This window comes from Grammomys surdaster, unplaced genomic scaffold, assembly GCF_004785775.1.
Source record: "Grammomys surdaster isolate TR1022 unplaced genomic scaffold, NIH_TR_1.0 126198, whole genome shotgun sequence".
Taxonomy (NCBI): Eukaryota; Metazoa; Chordata; class Mammalia; order Rodentia; family Muridae; genus Grammomys; species Grammomys surdaster.
This window is the reverse complement of record NW_021621003.1, coordinates 1069064-1091801: the sequence shown is the minus strand read 5'-3', so window position 1 is coordinate 1091801 and position 22738 is coordinate 1069064. Positions and strand designations below refer to the sequence as shown.

General features: G+C 37.4%; 1 protein-coding gene across 1 annotated transcript; it reads left to right on the top strand.

Annotated features, from left to right (window-relative positions):
* The first annotated feature begins 729 nt into the window (after positions 1 to 729).
* Positions 730 to 18754, top strand: Naa30 (N(alpha)-acetyltransferase 30, NatC catalytic subunit). Its single transcript, XM_028758632.1, has 4 exons — positions 730 to 1500; positions 6182 to 6305; positions 8673 to 8728; positions 15366 to 18754. Exons 1-4 carry the CDS (start codon positions 733 to 735, stop codon positions 15501 to 15503), a joined length of 1086 nt encoding a protein of 361 aa, XP_028614465.1. The 5' UTR covers positions 730 to 732; the 3' UTR covers positions 15504 to 18754.
* The last annotated feature ends 3984 nt before the right edge of the window (positions 18755 to 22738 follow it).

The following is a 22738-nucleotide window of genomic DNA, read 5'->3' as shown; positions in this document are numbered from 1 at the left end:
TTTGTAGCGGCTGCTCCCTGCCCCACGCTCCAGGTCAGGATAAAAGTTGTAACAGTGCAGCTGCAAAAGGTACTAGAGGTTGGATGTGGACAGCCAGCAGCTCTGAGAGCACCTAGCCCTGCCCACCCCGGGAGGCTGCCGGGCGACTTCCGCTAGAACCTCAGGAACCTCAAGGCTAGAGCCCCACCCCCGGCACGCGGCCTCCCGGAAGCCCTCCGGAGACACCTCGGGCCCCGCCCCTGTACAGGTCACCTCCCTCCACGCCCCCTTTTTCTGGCCCGGCAGCCGGCAGGCAGGGAAGTGTCGTAAAGCTTGGCCCAGGAAACTTTACCCGGGGTAACAGGCGAGGCGCTTTACGGCGGCGGCGGCCGGGTGAGAGGCTTGGCGGCGGAGCGGCGGCGGTGGAGCGGCCGCGGCGGAGAAGGCGGCAGCGGCGGTGGCTGAGGGAAAGGAGCGGCGGCAACGGCGGCGGGGAGCGGCGCGGGGTGAGCCGCGAGGAGGGGCGGGTGGGAGGCGGTGACACGGCCGGCGGCGGGGCTCGGGCGGCCAGGGACGGTGGCCGGCACGGCGGCGCGGCGGCGTGGGGGCGGCGCGGCGTTGGGGACACTCGGTGAGGGACGGTTTCTGCCTTTGTTCCCCCCGCCTCGGCCGCCCCCGGCCCGCCAGTCCGCGCTGCCTGGCGCCAGTCGGCCGCCTCTCATGGCCTCCTCTCTCGGCTGTGTCGCTTCTAGGATGGCGGAGGTACCGCCTGGGCCTAGCAGCCTCCTCCCACCACCAGCGCCTGCGGCCCCAGCGGCGGCGGAGCTCCGCTGCCCGTTCCCGGCGGGGGCCGCACTCGCTTGCTGCAGCGAGGACGAGGAGGACGACGAGGAGCACGAAGGCGGCTGCGGGAGCCCAGCGGGCGGCGAGGCGGCGACCTCGGCCAAGGCGCGTTCTTGCCTTCGCTGTCCGCAGCTGCCTCAGGAGCAGCAGCAGCAGCTCAACGGATTGATCGGCCCAGAACTGCGACACCTCCGGGCCGCGGCGACCCTCAAGAGTAAGGTTCTGAGTGCAGCGGAGGCGGCCGCCCCCGACGGGGCACCCAAAGTGACTGCCACAAAAGGAGCCGAGGGACACCCGGGGGAGAGACCTCCCTACTCGGTCCCCAACAATGCAAGAACTGCACTCCCCGGCCGGCCAGAGGCGGCGTCGGCGGCGGGGGCGGCGAGCGATCCCGCTGCGGCCCGAAACGGACTGGTGGAGGGCAACGAGCAGGAGGAGGAGGAGGAGGACGAGCAGGTGCGGCTGCTGTCTTCGTCTCTGACCACCGGCTGCAGTTTAAGGAGCTCCCTGGGCAGGGAGGCCGAGCCCGGGGAGGATCGGACGATACGATACGTCCGGTATGAATCTGAGCTCCAAATGCCTGATATCATGAGACTGATCACCAAAGATCTGTCTGAACCCTACTCCATTTATACGTATAGATATTTTATCCACAACTGGCCACAGCTGTGTTTCTTGGTAAGTGGATGGAATGAAAACAGGGTGAGCCCAGCAGAGATCCAGGCCACTCGGGGCAGGGAGTGTGAGGGCCCAGTGTGTGGCCGTGGATGTATCCTTCATTTTCATAGTACCTTACAGATGGGAGGCGCGAAGGTGCGCACTTTACCAGGTATTCCGTGGAAGTGTGTGGAAGGTAAGAGCTCGAGGTCTGGGTTAACTTGTGACTGTTGGAACAGCAGCAATCCTGTGCAAAGCATGTTTCACATGGGGTTGTCTTATATCCTGTTTACATTAGCTTCTAATCATGCTTAACCTTCCTCATCCTTAGAGCACTTTGCCGTGATTGAATTGGAACATGGTTCTGTTTGATACAGGCCTTAGTGATAACTCAGTTACAGCCATAGTAGGGGAAGAATATATGCAGTAGATGCAGTTTTGGTGAAGATGGCTGTCAGCAAACTTGCTGTTACCACGCTGAAGAATGAAATCTCAGGCCATGTTCATTGATTATGGACATTGTTTCCTTGGGTAGGACCATTAACAGTTGTAGGTAACTATTGCAGGTGTCACTAACACTTCCGGTGGCCCACAGGCCCCTGAAACTTGAACAGAAGGCCCTTTTGTGGGATGCAGGAAACTTAAGTGTGAAACTACTCAAAAATAGTCCAAAACCTGGTACCATTGGTTTGTGTGGATATAGCTGACTGAAGTTTTTTTTTTTTTAACCTATACATAGACTGAATATATTTGTCTATCGGATAAGATGAATAATTTAAGTGTACATTCCCATCAGTAATCTCGAAACAGTAATATAGACTCAGTTTCAGTCTGCGTGGAACCTTTAATTAGATAGACTTCAGGTGTAAGTTGTGTGTGGCGAGCACAGGACGTGTTTTCATTGATGTTTACTAAAGGTGCATATTTAAGAGAGTAAAGCTCCCACTTTTATTTATTGTTGTAACCCTGACATAGTTGCACTCAGTATTCCTTGCAGTATGTTTTGACAAGACTTCTAAAGTCTTGTGGTTGCTTCTACAGCTTGGTGGTAATCCAGAAATACTAATGGATATTGTAGATTTTGGTAGTTTGCTATAATGTAAATTATACTTAAATTTTATTTTAGAACATTTGTTTAAACTTTAAGTAGTATTTTTATTTCAGTACTCCACCCCGGATTCTTAGTATTGTATTAAAGTAGTTCTGCTAGACATGGTTGTCCATGCTTTTAATCCTAACACTTGGGAGGCAGAGGCAGGAGGAAGTCTTGAGTTCAAGGGCAGCCTGGTCTACATTATTGAGTTCTAGGACAGCCGGGCTGTGTAGAGAGAACCTGTTTCAAAAAACAAAGTTCTAAGACATATTAGTATCAGAGAATATGGAACAGTATTTACAACCTGCAAATGTCATCAAATGCCATTTCTCAAAATTGAGAATTGGTGTCATCATAAGATAAGCCACAAAAGTGTATAATGGAGTCACATTTTAAACTGAAGTGGTGCTGGGGGTGTGGCTCAGAGGGAGTGGGCTTGAATTATGTTTTTTTCTAGACCTCAGTTTTCTGGCATTTTAGACTATGGTAAATGTCAATCTTTTATGTAGACCCTTCTTAATTGATCAGTTAATTTGTACTTTAGCCTTTACTAGCCAAAGTTTACCATTAAGTAACAAATATCTAGAAGTTGAAATGTGTACAAATAACTTTTTCTAAGGTATCTCATATGAAAGTATGGAATATGAATTTGGAGATAAACAATAAAATGATATACAACAGAGGTAGCTTACAACTAGGTCTTTTGTATTGGTATGCTTTTCAAATTGAATTTCCCGTAAGAACTAATTTTTATAAATTAAACCTTTTTTCCCCAAATTATATCTGAAAGGACAGCCATAAAGATAATGTAGACCCACTTATTTTTTTTTTTAATGGAAATAAAAACCATGCTGATGTGTAATGCTTAAATCTCTAGCTTTTTAGTAGCAGAGAAGTAAAGGTAGAATCCAGGTCTCCTGTCCTCTCATGACAATAAGGTGAAGGACTATGACATATCCTTGACCTATTTTATGAAAGACATTGTAGCATGGAGTTGTCTTCAGCAAGGGGCAGTTGTTCTTATGCACGTCAGTCTTGGGATTAAACTTACAGTGTACCCCCAGGTTCCAGGGATGAGGTAGACCAGATGGAATATATGAGGTTTAACCATAAAAATTGCCTATACTTGGTTGACTCATAAAATAAGTTTCTTAAAATTCTTCTTAATATTTGTAACACTTTGGAAAATAGAAGCCAGTACAAATATGAGTCCCCGTCAGTTACCACAAGTTGTACTCCTTTATATGGTATTTTCAGTGGCAGTGTTTTTAGAGGTTCTTAAATAGACGACTAGCAGTATAATGCAGTATTTCCATTTATTTTAAATGTAACTTTCTGGCATCCTTCAGGGTAAGTGTTGTGGAGTTTGAGAAAGTGTATTTTGTTATATACATTTTTCATAGTTCTATAGACTTGACAGACTTTTAGCCCTGTGAAGTTTAACCAGAGACTTGCCACTTCCCATACTTCAGAAAACACATTTAATAATATGCTTCAAAATGTGTGCAGCATTTTTCTTTGGAAAAAAAAAATCAAGTAATTTAGCTATTTTTGTAAATGTTGATACACAATTTATTAGGAAGCAAGCCACATTAGGTTTTTATTTTTAGATAATATGTACAATTTGATTTTTACTTACCTATATTTTTAAATGAGGGAAGCAATGTAGTCTCAAGAATGAACTAACAATAATATTATGTTTGCTTTTTACTTAAATGATCAGAGGACAAATACATGAAATTCTGGTGCAATTTGAAAGTATTGTCTAGCTGTATTTAGTGGTTTTAATTTTTCTTTTTGAATGGCTTTATTAACTAGGATAATAGCTGTAGGATATAGCTGTCCTGTCGTCTTCTGTAAGATTTATATGTATTTCCATTTCACATGAACCTAACTTACTAGGTCAGGGCAAATGTTTTCTTATTGTTACATGTATATGATTTTGGTCTGTGATAATTTTATGTATATGTGTACACATGTCCATATATGTATGTGTACACACACACACTCAAATCACACACATTAGACAATCCAAATCAGAAAATGCTACTAGTGGGGTTGGAGGTACAAGCATATTGTGTTATTGGTCCTGGGTTTAGTCCTCAGCACTAAAAAAGTATGTAAAAGTTGTTTCTTTAGATAACTTTTGTCTCTGTTTCAGGTTTTAATAACAAAAACAAATCAAATTGATTGTTGTGAATTAAATTGATACATTATGAATGAGAAAACAAAATGGAAATAACTGTAAGGTTGTTTGATCCAGAATAATTATGGAATATGTGATACAATGGGATGAACTATTAACAGTTACTGAGTTTAATATTCCTTCAAAAGGGTTTCTTTCAACCTAATTCAGGTTCATGTGAAATGGATTAAAGTTATCTTGCCTACGAAGATTTTCCTACAGTTTATTTAAAAAGGAATTTCCGGAAGTTTATTGAGTAATAGACCACAAAATGTTACAGCAAATTCAAGTTAAAATAGATACTAGGTTAAGTATATGCTAGATGTAGTTGCTTGCTAATTTTTTAACCGATTCCTAGTGGTGTTCAAATAGGTGTTTCTGAAAATTAATTTACAAATAAGTATTGCTTGCTGAGATAACATCCTATTTATATCTCTCAGGATACACTATTAGAACTTTTTAGCAGTTTTGAAATATTTGAAAAACATTTGCATTGACAACACTGGAATATCAAAATGAGTTATCAGCATTATTTAACATTTAACCTTTAATACTCTGACAACCTGATAGTTTTATTCAAATATAAATAAGTCATTATTCTATTGCATTAATGTAAAGATTGGAATTTGATATAAATGTATTTGAGACAGGGCCTTGTTGTATAGCAGCAAGAACAAGCTGCCTTGAACTTAGGATCTTCTGACTCAGATCCTTCCACCTTAGCTTCCTGAGTACAACCTATCGAGTTTCTGGAAGCTTTATGATAATGATTCATACTGTCTAATATCCTGAAAGTGAGATCGTCATGTATTTATAGTGCTAAAGTACTTTTTGAGTGTGATCTAAGTAATACCTTCTAAACAGTGCTTTTTCTGAAAAAAATCTTAGGTACATTTTTCTTGATCAAAGTTAACTGCCAGGTGTAATTTTCAGTTATGTTTTATATTTATCTTTTACTAACTTTTTATTACAAAAAGTTGTAGTACTCTGCTGATTGCTAACTTGTACAGTATTTTATTGTGTTCTAGTAAGTAGACTTTGCTTTAAAATAATTTTTCATTTACTCCCTCTTCCCAAAATGTAAACAGACCTTTATTTGCAAATGATTTTAATTATAAGTACTTGACATGTAGTCAGTAAATGTACTTGAGTATTTACATTGTAGAAATCTTGACTCCCCTGGCCTGAAGGTTTTAATAAGCATTTTAAAAAATTTATGTTTAGAAGAAAGTTTTGAGTTTTAGAAACAATAATATTTGAAGAGTTTTGAGATTCAGATTCTGAAGCTTTGAGATTGTTGTCTCACTCCGAAGTTCTCCTGATCTCTCAGAAATGCTGACCCAGAGTCTGTTGCTGTTTTCCCTTGGTAATTTTGCAGTATCTGATGGCAATGTGTTCTTCATAACTGTTTGTTTATTTTCAAGGCCATGGTAGGGGAGGAGTGTGTAGGTGCCATCGTTTGCAAGTTGGATATGCACAAAAAGATGTTCCGCAGAGGTTATATAGCCATGTTAGCCGTGGATTCCAAATACAGGAGAAATGGCATTGGTAAGGAAAATGTTATTTCACAAAGGGTGAATAAATTATTTTCATTTTTGTGTTTTGAAACAAAAGATTTAAATGTGACTGGAGGAATAAACTTCAAGGTAAGGAAAGAAAAGTTTTATTTTTTTATAAATTCATTATTGTGTGTCTGTAACACATAATTTCATAGGCGTCTGAGAACAGCTTTGGGAGTCCTCCTTTCACATGGGTTCTGGGGCTTGAACTCAGATTATCAGTCATTAGAGGCAGACGCTCGGACTGCTTGGCCATCTCACTGTCCTTACGACTGTTTTTCATCATATTTTCTAAACATTTTAAAAATAGGTTTTATAAATTAATATTTTTGAGAGATTATCTTTTAAAAATAGCATGCGATGAGTTATCTTCAGGGATGAGTTATCTTCAGGGTTTTTAAAAAATCACATTCAGCATTCTTTGTATTATACTTAGAACTGGAGGAAATATTCCTGTTTTTTAATAGACTTATGAGGGTATTTTATACCAACTACTAGTCTCGAGGACTTTAACCAAGCTAAAATTATGGAGTAAGTATCATTACCTAATGCTAATCATTAGACTTGTTGTAATTTGAGAGCCCAAAGAAGGTAATTATTTCTTACTATTCCGAGATACATTTTCTTAGCCTTTTTTTAAAGTTGAATTCCTTAGTTTTTAAAATTTGTGTGTGTGTGTGTATGTATATATATGTACATATACATATACATCTGTATGTATCTGATAAAGTGCACAAGTGGAGGTAAGAGAACAGCTTTTGGGAGTCTATTCTATCATGTGGGTCCCAAGGACCTGGGTTTGAGGGTTTGATCCTCTGGTGAGCAGTCTCTGGGTCAACATACAGATGTTTTTGAACCATCATTAGAACCATCTGGATGGTTTAAAAGCAGATGGTTAGACCCCTTCTTAAGAATCTTGTTCACTTGGTAGGGCTGAAGCTTTCCCTGTTGACTATTTTGAAGCCTAGTTACAGCTACTATCCTAGTGTCTAGTACTCCCTGGCTCTTTTTTTTTTTTTTTCCATAATGGAAAATCAGATGGAGAAGTGCTTGTTGGGATATGTAAATTCTGAGATGCATTTTAAACTAAATCAGTATTGATGCCTGCCACTAGTACTCTTAGCAGTTTTGCTACATGTAGCTTTAAAAACATTTGGATGTTACTGTTAATAGTCAGGATCATGTCATGAGAAGTCTCTATAAATATGTTACAGTTTTATTTATTTATTTGATATTGGGCTATAATGCCCATCATTAAACTGCTGGACTCAAACAGATATTCCTTCCAAGTGCCACTTGCTGAGTTTATTTAAGAGGTAATGGACTTTATTTTTGCATTGCTTTCTACTAAAATTTGTAATAAACTTGGTTTGTTTTAGAGGCAAGTTTGAAACTTTGGTGCTTTTGAAAAGAGCTAAGGACTCATGAGAAACAGTACCCTTTATTGGCACATTCCAGTGAGAGAACCATTATTTTAAGGTTACATCCTTGGCTTGCCTTGTTATGAGATGTGTACACACATGCCTGGTTTGAAAATGAAGAGATTTTTTTTTAATGTCTTTTTTTTTTTTTAAAAAAAAAGACAGGATCTCAGTATGTTGCCTTGGCTGGCCAAGAACTCTAGACTAAGTTGGCCTTGAACTCACAGAGGCCTATCTACCTAGCTTCCTAAATGCTGGGATTAAAGGTGTGTTCCAGCACATGTGGCATACTTTGTTTTTCTTAAAGTCAGAGTTGGCAGTTATTATTGGTTTTTAATGTATCATTATGTGACTGAATTATGACAAATTTTCCTAGACATTTACAGACATACCACCTGCATCAGTGAGAGTGCCTGGCTTTGTTTTGCCAGGCTCACTAAATTTTACTGCAGCAGATTTTATCTTGGCCCTCTGTGGGCTCAGCAGTTCTTGTTAGGTTGTCTTGTGCCTTGTGTCCGGAGATTTGGATAACATTTGGCAAAGTCAGCTCAGGCCATTCAGTAGCTTCTTGCTAGCTCATGAAATTCTGGGTTACTTTATGTAATTATATCCCTTTTCTTTTTTCTTCTTACCTTTTCTAATATCTTACAACAATAAAACAAAAAAACTTTAGCTTGGGCCCACTAATTACACTGAGAAAAAGGAATCTATCAGGAGGTAGGTCTTCCCAGGGCAGCCTGATTGCTATGTAGAGGTTCCCTGGGCTTCTCCCACCTGATACATAGTTTATTTTTAACTTAGAAATGATAATTGTATGTACCTACAGTCAAGATAAAACCTAATGTTTGACATTTTTATGTAATTATGATAATCATATATTTTTTTAAGACATTAATTATATTTTTCCTTTATTAATACTCAGATCTATATTCTAGGTACTAACTTGGTAAAGAAAGCTATATATGCCATGGTCGAAGGAGACTGTGATGAGGTGAGTCTTTAAACTATTTAATCCTGTTGTTCTGGGCAGGATTCTACTGGATAGATTTTTACAGCATCTTATAGTAATAGTGCTTTAAGTCTCAATGCAGATCTACTACACAGATGCAGCTTGTAGGGAAAATGTTACTTTGTTTAGAAACAATAATTGTGCTCTAGAATAACTTTTAATGGACTTGAATTTCTTCAGAATACAGGAGTGAAATCTAATTAATTTTTGTTTTTAAAAAAACAGGGGAAAACTCTCAACCTGTATAGAAGACATTTCACTCTAGGAAATGTCTCTAAGTATTAAATAATGAACAACAGATTGCCTTCTATAATTTCTTTATTCGTATACCACTATGCATAGTAAATATTGGGGATAACTAGGGATGAGAACATTGTACAATGTAGGTGGGAAGGAACAGTTTTAAACTAGAAAATGGATGGATGCCTTTCATAGCAGTGGCAAGTAAGGAAGTTATTACTGTGCTAATTTATGAGCAATACATGACAGGTATCTTTTGAAAAAAGTAACTTTTTTTGTTTTTTGAGACAGAGTCTTGCTATGTATTCCTGGCTGGCCTGGAACTATGTTGACCAGACTAGTACTTGTCTCAACTTTCCAAGTGTTGGGATTAGAGGCTCATATCTTTACTATTAGGAAAGCTGTCAAATACATGAAATTAGGTGATACAGTTTCTTTGACCTTAATAAGTGTTTTAATAACTTTAAATCAGTGTTTTGTTTTATGAGATTCTGTTTCAGGCTAGCCTAGAGTTTACTAGGTAGTCCAGGTTGGCCTTAAACTTGCTATTCTCCTGTCTTACTCTCCAGAGTATCAGGATTATAGAAATGTGCCATTTAGTAAAATGGATTTTTTGGTATAAAATTTATAGTAATTTAAAATAAGAGTACCTCTTTCCTCCATCCCCACCGTGTGTGTGTGTGTGTGTGTGTGTGTGTATATGTATGTGTGTGTGTATGTATGTATGTATGTATGTGTGTGTGTATGTATGTATGTATGTATGTATGTGTGTTTTTACATAGGTATTTCTCCTACCGTCTTGTTCCTCACCTGTGTCCTTTCTACTAATAGCTGGTTATCTACCTTCACATCTTCTAATCATACTTTCATGTATACATTTAGGCTTCACAAAAGTTGCTTAGCAGTTTGGAGAAATCTTTGAGTTTTATAGACTATATTTTGATCTGCTACTGAGAATTTCTTCTTGAAAACAGAGATGCTTAGGGCCAGGACCTACTGCATTCCTGGGGTTCAGCTTTTCATGAATTATATTACTCATTGCCTATGAGGCAAGGTGTGTTGAAATACTTCTAACTTTTCTTCAGAGCTTCTTAGGATATGGAGGTTTTGGAAATGCTATGTTAGTAAATAGTTAAATCTTAACTTTATGATGTATTTTAGGATTGAATAATATATTTAATCTATTTGTGTGGTGGGGGGTGTGGGTGGGAGGGAGGGAGTCAGTGTGTGTATATGTTTGCCAGTGTGGGATTATGTACATGTAGAGGCCAGAGGTTTGTTTTCCTTTTTGTTTGTTTTTTGTTTTTTTTGTTTTTTGTTTTTTGTTTTTCGAGACGGTTTCTCTGTGGGAACTCACTCTGTAGACCAGGCTGGCCTGGAACTCAGAAATCCACCTGCCTCTGCCTCCCAAGTGCTGGGATTAAAGGCGTGCCAAACCACTGCCCAGCGAGGTTTGTTTTCCTTAATCATTTTATACCTTAAATTTTGAGATAAAGTTTCACTGAATCTAGATCTTATCAGTTCAGTTGGGCTTGGCAGCAAGCACCTTTATTCACTATCTCACTGGATCCATACCAGAAGTATCTCGAGTATTTAAAAACTTCAGTATGACTCCTTAATTTCTTATGCATCTTTTATGACTTAGCAGTTGTATGATTGTAGTCAAATCATTTAACTTTTCCCGCTTTGTCACTTTGTGTGAAGTTATGTTAATTCTACTTTTAACTTGTCAAGAACAATAGGTACTTGTTCATTTATCAGTTACCTAGTCAAGGTCTGCAGGGAGGCAGATAACAGTGGGCACAGCCTACTCTTCATGAGCTTCCAGCCTACAGTGTTAAAAAGTCTAAACTGCCAGTTTGGCTTAGCCTGACAATGATTGATTCCTAGTGTATTAATTGTATTATATTCAGTATATATAGAATTGGTAGAACATCATTGTAATAGCAGAATCAAACTCATTAAGCTATTTTTTCTTTAAAGAAATTGTGTGTGTGTGTCTGTCTGTCTACCTACCTGTCAATCAGTTGTGTGCAGGTGCTCTAGAAGGCCAGAAGAGCTTGCCCCTTGAACTGGAGTTACAGATAGTTATGAGCTGATATAGGTGCTAGGAACTGATTTGGGGTTCTCTGTGAGCAGTACATGTTCTTAACCACTGAATTATCTCTCCAGCCTCTCATTGTCTTTTTATGTCACGCTTCTATGTAAAGTAAAAGAGAAGCTTTCTAGTAAATTTCCAGCATAAACCTAGATTTAAAAAAAATATGTTTATAAGAGTTGAAGTGATAAAATGTTGAAAAATAGTTGCTTTTTTTTCCTTAGCATATTCTACTATATTAAGGAATACATAATTTCTTAGGAAACATTAAGTGTACTAAGAAAATCTTTATATTTTAATTAGAGTGGCCACTTGTGTAATTTTTCTTTATAATTGGGCCTGATTAATCTATTATATCAAGCCAGAATTCAATTTTTTTTTAAGATTTTATTTTATGTGTATGTATGTGGTGAGTATGTCATGTATGTCTGAGGAAGCCAAAAGAGTGATTCTGGTCCTTTACAGAACAGAAAAGGCTCTTAGCTGCTGAGGTATCTCTTCAGCCATTCAACACTTACCCACACTTAGCTTGTATCTGTGTAGCTGTAGTTAACCCTTATATACCTTTAGAGCAGTGGTTTTCAACCTATGGATTGTGACCCTTCTGAGGGTTAAACGACCCTTTCACAGGGATCACCTATCAGATATCCTGCATATCAGATGTTTACATAATAATTCATAACAGCAAATTACAGTTATGAAGTAGCAATGAAAATAATTTTCTGGTTGGGAGTCACCACAACACGAGAAGCTGTATTTAAGGGTCATAGCATTAGGAAGGTTGAGAACCCCTGGTTGACAATATTTTAGATTCCTAATTACTTGTGAAAGTGGACTTAGATTCCCTTGTCTAAGTTGATTAAAACTTCTTTCTTTGCACTGGTTTATCTTCCCTGGAAGACAGTGGGGAGTATTGAAACTTGGTCACTATGAAGTTCTAGCTTATACTTGGATTCCAATTTGTCCTTGTTTACTTGATTTCTCTTTTATGATTTACTTATTTATGATTATCTATCTATCTATCTATCTATCTATCTATCTATCTATCTGCACATGCATACTGTTTACTGGTTTTCTTGAGTTTTATTCATCTATAAAGTATAGATAGACCAGTGATTCTCAACCTTCCTAATGTTGCAATCCTTTAATACAGTTCTTCACCATGTGATAATCCCCAATCATAAAATTATTTTCATTGCTACTTCATAACTGTAAGTTTGCTACTATTATGAATCATTATTAAATACTTTTGGAGATAGAAGTTTGTCAAAGGGGTTGTGACCCACAGGTTACAGATAACCATGTCTTTTCTTGAGGTTGCTGTCTAAATGAGTATAGCTATCTTTTTCACTTTTTATTCCTGTGAATTAAGTTAGTAATTTTACATTGTGACAAATTAGTTTTTCTCAAATTAAATTGCCTTTATTTAACAGTTTAGTTGTAATTAGATGTTGACCTAATAAGAATTCCAAGAATTTCCCAAGAGAATTAATTATTCAGAGGTAAAAACTTGTTCTAGTATATCATTCTTTTTTAAAACTTGAATTTTTGTTTGTTCCTGGCAGGTTTCTACTATGTAGTTTTGGCTACCTCAGTGGTCATAGAGATCTCTTGTCTCTGCTAGGATGAAAAATGTGTGCAACCATACTTAGCTTATAGGTTGTTTTGTTTGTTTGTTTTAAAAACAGAAACAGAATTTAATTTAATTTTTAAGTAAATCAGTTGGTTTTTGCTACGACTTGTATTTAAGTCTTCTAAAGACATACCCACTTTATACTGAAATAAGTACTGATTTTGGAATTTTAAAGGTTTGGATTTAGCATGTGATTTACTTTTATTACTTAATAGCATAGGCTATTGCCTTTGGATGATGCTTTCTCTTCAAGTACTCTGATCATCTAAAAAGCATGTTAATACTTGCAGTGCATATGTAGTATATGTTATATAATAAGGACTCATTTAACAAATAGAAGAGCTTTGTGTTTGTTAGGCAGTGTGCTAGGTGCAGAGGAAGCCACTGGAAGGTGTATAACGATGCCTGCTTTCCTTCAGCTCACTGGCTAGAAGTGACATAGTTAACAAGCATAGGGGCGTGCCGTAGGAGCAACTCACAGTGTTGTGGAATTGTGTAAAAGGAAATGGCATTCCATTGACTCTGAGCAACCAAGCCAGAATCCAGGAGGGAAGAAATACCATTCGTTCTTCAAGATAGAAAACAGTTTATATGAAAAGCCTAACCCAGAAGATGTATCCAAAACTTGTGTATGGGCCATGTGTTTTAGAATAGCTATGAGTTTGGTCTAACATGTTTGTAGATGTCATTTTGCATTGTTAAACTTGGACACCTATAGAAGGTGAAATAGATCATGGTTCCAGAGATTGACAGTTTAATGTTGAACTTTAAGAGGAGGAAGAGGGAAACTGTTGATGTATAAGCGAGCCATATCTTGATAGGCATTTTAAATCTCTTCAGATAATTTTTAGTTCATTAAGCATATTTTAAGGCTAGAGTCACTAAGTTATTTTAGTTAGGAAATTAATGAGAGGATCCTTTGTAGAAAATGGGAGACTTCTTGAGCTGGTGGCAGTTTAGGGCTCTGTCAGTGGAGAATAAAAATAAGAGAGAAAATCTAGGAGGGAGAGTTGACAGTACTCAGTGCTTAGATGCATATAGGAGAGTGGACAGAAAAGAGTTGAAGACTCTTGGGGTTCAGGTTGAAGAACTGGGTAGTAGGATGGAAAGCCTCTTCACTGAGATGCAGAATTGTGCAGGCCCTGAATGATTTTGGATATAGCAAATAGAGGTATATTTCCTTTCTGTCACTTGAATTCTTACTTAGAATAGGAAGACCTTCATGTGCTTTATGAGTGCTGTGCTGTGTCTTTGTTTAGTTGTACTTTGCCCTTTTTCCCTCACTCTAAGTGCCCAAAGGTTATGACACTGTAACAGGAACTATGGCGCAATGTGACACAGGTGAGACTCAATAGAAAAGGCAAATAGAGCAGCATATCAAGAAGGGAGGGAGTGAGGGAGTCTGTGTTTAGGTAGAGGGAAGTAGAAATAAGAAGGGTACTAGTTTGTCAGGGCCACGAGTTTAGTGATACTCCAGAACACTTAAATGGAACTTCATAGTCTGTGATCCTCTGTTAAGTTTTGATTTGAGTAAAATCTAGACCACTGGTTCTCAGCGACATCAGTCTCACTGGTAATTTTTTTATAATGCAAATTATTGGGCACTAAGCCTCTTTGTGTGTGTGTGTGTTTGTTATCTATGTGCATGTGGTATGCATGCAAGTTGGCAGTCTGAGATCAATAGAATGTATCTTCTTCAATTGTTGCCTACCTTATTTTTCCCCAACTCTTTATTTTTCTTAATTATTATATGTGTGTATATATTTATGTTTTATGAGTGTGTATGCTGCCATGGCACACATGTGGAGATCTGATAACCTTGTAGAATCAGTTCTGTTTTTACACCATTATGTGGGCTCCCCATAGTCAAGTGCAGGTTGCCAGGCTTGCTCTGCAAATGCCTTCACCTGCTTAGCCATCACCAGCCCTTATGTTTTTGACACAGTCTTTTTATCTAACCTGTAGCTTGCTGATTTGGCTAGACTGGCCAGTGACCTTTGTGGATCTGCTCTTCTCCCTTCAACCTGACACCTGACTTTTACATGGGTAATAGAGATTTTAATTTAGGTCCTCAAGTTTGTACAGCAAGTAGTTTATCCTTCCTAGCTCTTAGCAATCTTATTCTAACCATTCTTCAGGAGACTATGAACCCTAATATTTAAATCCCCTTGGTCTAGGTTCAGCAAACTTTTTCTGCATAAGGGTTGCAGTACTAGAAAGGTTGAGAACCGCTGCTCTAGACCAATATGGTAGTTGTTACCAGAGTAAACAGTGACAGGTTGATAACAACAGGGGTTAGAGGTCAGCCTAAATAATTTCAAATATCGGCTGCCTTTCAAAACTTTTGATGTTGATTTCTTTTTTCTGTTTCTCTTTATATGACACCTTGGTTTTCTTCACAAAAAAATAGTTCACTTTTGTTTTATTATAAACATGTAGTTCAATTCCTAAAAATTGAAGCATCACAAAAACCAGGAGAAAAGTTCTCAATGATTCCACTTGTCTTGACTCAAAAATAATTACTTTTATCATTTTGATGATAGTTTATCATAATTCTTAAACTTTTAAAATGTTTGATATGATTATATACTTTCTCAGCTTTTAGGTGTAAAATTATAACAAGTTTCTTTTTTTTTTCTTTTTTGAAGGTTGTTTTGGAAACAGAAATTACAAATAAGTCTGCTTTGAAACTTTATGAAAATCTTGGTTTTGTTCGAGATAAGAGGCTGTTCAGATACTATTTAAATGGAGTTGACGCACTGCGACTTAAACTGTGGCTGCGCTGAGAGACTGACGGCAAGGGACGGATGGCTCCACCCACCCGGAAGCGACTTCTGCATGCAATGCAATTTGTGCGGAATTGCTTTGCAGGTGGATTTAGTAACTCCCATGCAGCTGTTATCTGTCAGTGTCCATTGAGTGTCGCACAATATTTGTTGCACTTTGGCATGGCGCATTTGTTCTGAATTAAATGAGATTGTTTTAAACTTCAAGAGTTCTGTTGGTACCAGCAGGATGTGCCAGTTAATAGCCAAGACTTGTTCATTTGCAAAGTCTGCTGACAGTGCTATTTACATAGTGATCATTTTATCACAGAACCAGTAAGTGGGACGTGATTTTTGTTCCTTCAAGAAGCCAATGTAGATTGTTAAAGTCTCTTACGTATACTAACATTTCACACAAAACCTGCCAGTTTTCTGAAGGGGGTGAGGGAAAAGCTTCAATTTAGGTTTTATTTTTTCAATATTAAATTTTCCATTCTTGAATATTGGTACCTCAGTGATTAGTGGATGAAAAGTGTAGGGTGGAATTTGTCTTATGATGAGTAAAGATGACAATGAAATTGCGTCTGCCAGTGCCTGTGTAGATAAGTATTCTTGTCTTCATCTCTAGTTTTTGAATGCATGCTCTTTTCTTTTTCTTTAATACCTTTGCAAGCAAACTTGTTTTTATTTAAATTCTAAATTTGATAATAAATTATTTCAGATTTTTATAATTTGGACAGTTTTTCCAGGTGAGTGACAGTGGTTTGCTTTAGAAGTCCCTTCTTTCCTTACAGTAAGAAGCTGACTCTACTTGGGAAACTGAGAAATGGCTTAAAGGGATGGAGCTGGGAATTGTGGGGTTTGGATGCACTTTTTGTTTTTTGAGAATGGGGGAATTTTTGAAAAGAATAGAAAATTAATGTAAATTGGTATGATCTTATTTAATCAAAATGATTGATAAGCTGTGAAGAACAGCTTCTATAAAGTAGCTGGTTTTTGTTTTTTGTTTTTCTTTTTTTCTTGTTCTTTTTTTTAACTTTATTTGAATTCACATTGCTTCCATTTCTGAAAATACTTCACTTTTGGTTTAGTCTTAGAAATGAATTTCAAGGAGCATTGTATCCATTTTAAGCTACATTTATCTTCTTTTTACTCATGAGCAGATTCTTGGGGGACCTTTGCTTTTGTTCCTCCGGAAAAAAAAGAGGGATGAAAAAAAATTTAATGAGTTCTTTGGGTTTTCTGAGCAGCCAAGGTGTTTATTAGTTACAATGAATTTTGGCTAATCAGTGTAATGTTAACAAATTTTAGCTCATTGCTTTGAGTTGTTAGTAAAGCTGTGATGAATAATTTATTTAACTAGAATACCTAAGCACTCATAAGGAAAAAGATTCATTTTCTGAGAAATGTTTTATAGGAATCTGGCATTCATGTTGTTATTTTCATTTGAATATACTTTTCTTCTATTCTCATACTTGGTTTGAATTTTATTTGATGGCTGTAATTACTGTATTTTTAAAAACCCTACCTCCATTAACAGTTGGTAAAGGCCCCCTTTCAGGAAAGTTTGTTGAGCTTTTTTTTTGTTTGTTTGTTTGTTTAAAAGGAAAGCTGCTCTTTGCTCAGTATAGTATTTTGGAAGTGAACATGGTAACAAGTACTTTTAAAATAAAGATGCACAGTTTATATTTGAAAATAAAAACTTCCTGCTGGTGGGATCATTTATAGTTCCTTATTTTTAAGAAAATGTGTCTTTCCATTTTATATTGCTCTTTAAAGTTTAATATTAAAAATGTGATGATCACATAGTACTCAGCTTTCCTGCTGACCATTTTGAATCTGTTTTGGACAAACTTCGTTTGCGTCCCAGCATTTAGAAGAGTGCCAGTCATCATAATGCCTTTGTTTTCATTTTCAGTGTAAAGGAAAGTAGCTAAGCAGTATACTTGACATCACCAAATGTTGTTTTGATTTGCTGGTATGTAGGTATGAGTTGTTGATGAACATACATTTTCTTGACTCACTGTAATGGATATAGTTGTAAAGTAGATACATGTTAGACTTACCAATCAAAAGTTTTGTTCTTGCTAGGTTGTCGGTGAAAGTATCACTACTGCCCTTCAGTTCAGAATTGCTGAATTAACTGATTGTCTGATGATTTGTAAACATGATCTTAACTATGTGACTAAAATACCAGATCGTTACAGTACTGCTCAATGGATGGATACATGTTGAATATCAGTGTGTACTTCGATGTTTTCAATTACTTGACCCTTTTTTTTTAACCTAAAATTTTAACCTCTAGTTTGATAACCTAGTAACAAAATTAAAACTTTGCAAGTTGAATAGCTTCAACTTTAATTTGACATTAGGCTTTCATTTTTCTTTTATTAGCTTAAAGTGGTTCCATTTATAATTGACAGTGGGTTCATGTGACTAAAACTGAGCAAAACTGGTGCAACTTTCTTTTAGTGGGGTGCTGCCTCTTTAAGACTGACTGTACTATCTATCCACCTACACTGGTTTGGCAGTTGATACTGTTGAACATTTAATACATGCTACCATGAATCTGTATATGTTAGTATTGAAGAAAGCTAACGGGTATGCTACCAGTCTTGGTGATAATTTTCCTTACATTGGAATGAAACTATTTAACTTGGGAATAATCCAAGTCTACAGATCCTAAAACACATTACTGCTTGATGTTGAAGCCAGCAAAATAAGATAAATTAATATTAAAAATTGATTTTAACATTTTCTGCCTCTTCTCCAAATTATCTTCTACACACATAAGACAAGTCTATGTAAAGGGGGTTGTTATGTTTTAACTCTTACCATGCCCTATATTAAGGTATTGGCTGGTATATACAGCTAGATGTGTATGTTTATTATGGTGTCTAAAAATTATGAGGTTCATTACTTTCTAGGGGCATACAGGAAATCAGGTTGGCAGTACACCAGTTACTTTTCAGTACACATCTACATTACTAGGATGAGTGCTATAGTGTCCGAGGGCTTTCAGGTTTGTAAAAACACAACCATAAGTTATATTGTCATCACATATGAGTTGAGTATCTATGAACTATCACGTGTATCTCAAAAATATTGGACTGCTGTTTAATGACTGGGGATATTGCTGCATAATTTTCTCCTATTGACTCCTGACCTTTCGGAGAGAGAGAGCGATTTGATGGGATTTGAAATGTGCAAGCTGTCTGAAAAAGATACAGTAAAATAAAGTATGGTTAAGTTGTGTTTGCATTTTTCTTTAAGATACAGCTGTGTGCATTCTCTAATTTGGTTTCAGGTAATCAAAAAGAACCCCTTCTATTTCTCACTGCCCTCTATCAAGAGTTATTTGGAAGGAATGATATAGTTAAGTCTCTATTTTATATTCTGACAAAGTAAATTTGGAAATAAAGTTAAAAACTTGATTGCTAAATGTACTTGTTAGTCAGCTGAGCTAGCACTACCAGGGAGAGCATTTTTAAGCATTCATCAACTGAAAGTAGTTTACTTTTTATCCTTGCTCCTAGCAACTTACTCCTGTCAGTTTTTATTTTTACTATTTGTACAGACCTCCTTGTATAAGTTGTATTTTCCCCCCTTTTGCTAAACAGTAAAGTAGAGCAGGATCTAATGGGCTTTTTGACCTATCCTTGTGAGAAACTTAAATTGGTAGTTATGTATGCTTTTATGTTCAAAGTACTGAGTACCAGTGGGAAGATGAGATCATTTAATTTTGTCACCCTTCCTGAGTATTTTGTTCTTTATGATGTGAAACTTACAATTGAGTTTTGATCTTTGTAGCAGTGTGAAGTGTCTGATTGAGCTCATGTTGGACTTGAGTCTGAATGCTTCATAAACTTAGTGTAAATGAGGACCAGAAATGTGAGTCCATTGGTGTCCGGATCTTGATAATTTATTTTATAAACAACTTTAAAAAACCCAAAAAACATATAGCACAGCTGTACTTTTTTCAGATGAGCTACCCACATGCACTGTTTACACTGATGGAAATGCTCTTTGGGCTCTTCAGGATGGGAGCTGCTAGTCACTCTTCACTACTGAGCTCAAGTATCACAAGGACAGAGAACTTAATTTTTAATTTTACTTATTTGAAATGTGTTATATGTGGCTGTTGGCTCGTGTATGGATAGCGGAGCTTTAGATGATGTACATCTGAGGAAAGCTTATTGAAATATGAATAATTTAAAATTGTCTCTGAGCAAAAGCTCTAACTGAACTGTTTGTATGTTAACACTTCCCTTAGAGTGTTCCTGCTTTATGCCCAGCAGCTCTGGCATCTTACTGTTGCAAGTGCTGAGAACTGCAGAGACTCAAATGCCAGAGACTGTTCTGAGATGGCTAACACTTCTTTAGCTTTGAAACCTGTAGCACTAGGCCCAATGGTTTATTTTAGATTAATTTGAAATAATTTTACTTTTCAATAAAATAGAACTCATTTTATCAATGGTCCACCTGGAATATGGAGGTAATTAAACATTTTAAAAAGCAGATGAGGCTAAAGGTAGATGTTCTTAATTCCAGCAGGTTAATTTCTGTTGTCATGGAGTATCACTTCATCTTAGCTGATCATTTGGTTAGCTGTAGTTCAGTAAAAGACAGCAGTGAAGATGGCACCTCCCAGAATACTTGGTTTGGTTCAATCATTGGTGAGCTCTCAGCCTGTTCTGTTGGCAGCAACTTGGTATTTAATTTTCATGTGACAAAAGTAGAAGCACTAAGATATATTTGCTACTACCTTATGCTGGGCGGTGGTGGCACATACCTTTAATTCTAACTCTTGGAAGGCAGAGGCAGGTGAATCTTTTGAGTTTGAGGCCAGCCTGGTCTACAGAGGGACTTCCAGGACAGCCAGGGCTATAGAGAAACTCCCTGTCTCAAAAAAAAAAAAAGAAACCAAACAGTATGTATATATGTTGTTAAATATATAACTAGTATGCATACATGCATACATACATGGAGTATGGGGGCTATCAGTATATTTTTTTAATGCTAAATAAGCATACTTTTAGTTATGGTGGATTTTTATGCTTACTCCTTTGCTATATAAGTACATCTTAACTTTTTAATACCTCAGTTTCCTGAGAATAGACTTTTTTTTGGTAAATACCTTACCATATCCCAGGGAAACAACCTTCCTTCTTGAAGTACTGGATATGTTCGTAGTGAATCAACTTCAAGTTTCATAAGAATGCTTTAGAGACTTGAATGAGGGTATTTAGTGTCAGTAATCTTTGCATTCTGTGAGATCTATACCCTTACTTGTTCACTTATAACTGCAGCATTTGTCTGTACGTGATATTTTCATAGAAACTCACCATTTTATAAACACAGCACATTGTATGAACTAATAACTACTCCCAAAACTCTTGGAAATCCCCCAAATTCTTATTTCAAAGAGGCATTCATAAGTATTATTTCTTGGGATTTAAATGATTTTACAGTTAAAGTGAGAGATTGTTAAAAAAATGCATGTTTTTCAAGTTCATTAACTGCTTTATGAAAATACTGACATCTTAAGGGCACTGTTACATTAAGTTCCACAGATACATGAAGCTTCCAAAGTTGATTTAAGATAAAATGTAATTGCTAAAGTTTGTTTATACTTTTCAACTTAGTGCCCTAGTATGTAAAGAATTGATCTCTGTCATCTCTAGGGCCAGGTTTTCCTGTGATTGTTAATGGTTATTGATTATTTTTAAGGGAGCTGAACCTACTGCCTTAAATCTAAACCTGCTGCCTTTAAGGCTGCTGTACTCCAAACTGGCTGCACAGTCATCATGAATACCTGCTTTTACTATGAATGCAATTAAACATTTTAAGCCCATCAAGTATTGACTTAACTAGATAAATGTAAATCTACTTGATAACTTATAATTTGGAATCGAAGTACATTTATATGAATGTGAGCATTATGTTTTGAGCTGTATGTTATTTTTCTTCATATTAGGAACTAAAGGTGAATATTGAAAGTTTCATCTTCCTGATTCCAAACAAATACTTTGACTGTTCTGAACTTTTGGTGAAAACTGTGATAAAGTTATGGAGAATGGTATAATGTTTATTGGTCACCTAGTTCATAGTAACTAAGTGGCAGCTATTAGTAATATAGAACAGCTTTTACTGTGTGTTAGAGTACCATTTGAATAGAAATAGATACAAGAGTTTTAAATTAGAAGAAGATTTTATGTGTATGTGTTTGTGTGTGTGTGTGTGTGTGTGCGTGTGCATGTACATGTACATGTAAGGTTCCAGATGGTTGTGAGCAACTATGTAGGTGCTGGGAACTGAACCCAGCACTGCTCTAAGAGCAGCAAATTCCCCTAACCACTGAGCAATCTCTCCAGCTCTAGGTACTAGATTTTATGAAGTAGACGGTAGCATGTGAAGATGTGGTTCTGCTATAGAACATGACTAACAAACTGCCGTGTTCTTACCATCTAGATCCGCCACCTTTGTGTATTGGCCTCAAATGCACTCATTATTTCAAAGCAAGTATCAGTGATGAGTTTCATTTTAGAAACAAGACTACCATATCACACCCCCCCCATACACACCCCAATCCCTTTCATAATCAATGTTCCAATTTCTAGAGGCTGTCTCGTACGTCTCAAATACTTGATACTTTGCTGTGTATGTATTTGAGGAGAACATGAAGTTGATAGTGTAAAATTATGGGTAGTGTCTAAAGACTTAAAGGAGGGGGAAGGGGTTGGGTTTCAAAAACAATCAGCAAAGTACAACAAAAAGCAGCTGAGAACAGGAGAGAAATACTCAAGTAGTAGTAATATATATATGTATGTATATATGTATGTATATAGAGGTTTGATGGATGGTTAAGTGGAAATAGATGAGGTCCAGTAGAGCACAGAAGAGTGTCATCAAGTATTCCAGTTGCGATCAGAAAGGCTCGGTTGCTAACAGTTCAGGATAAATTTATTCCAGCCATTGTCTGCATTTAAAAAGTAGCCCTGAACCAGTCAGCTAAATAGTTACCCGAATTTTTGAATTAAGAGGTGATTGTATGTTGTACTATGGCTTCATTAAATGTTTATCAAGTATGAGCTACAGAACTGTTCTAACCCAGTGAGCCTAGTTTGTTTTCCTGAGAGCACCTAACCAGGTGGCTTTGTACAGGAGGAGGAGAGCACTGTTCTGGATTCATTATAGGATCCTTGCAAGTTTGGGGATGGCTCAGGTTGGTTTGGGGTGGAGAGTCCTATGATTAA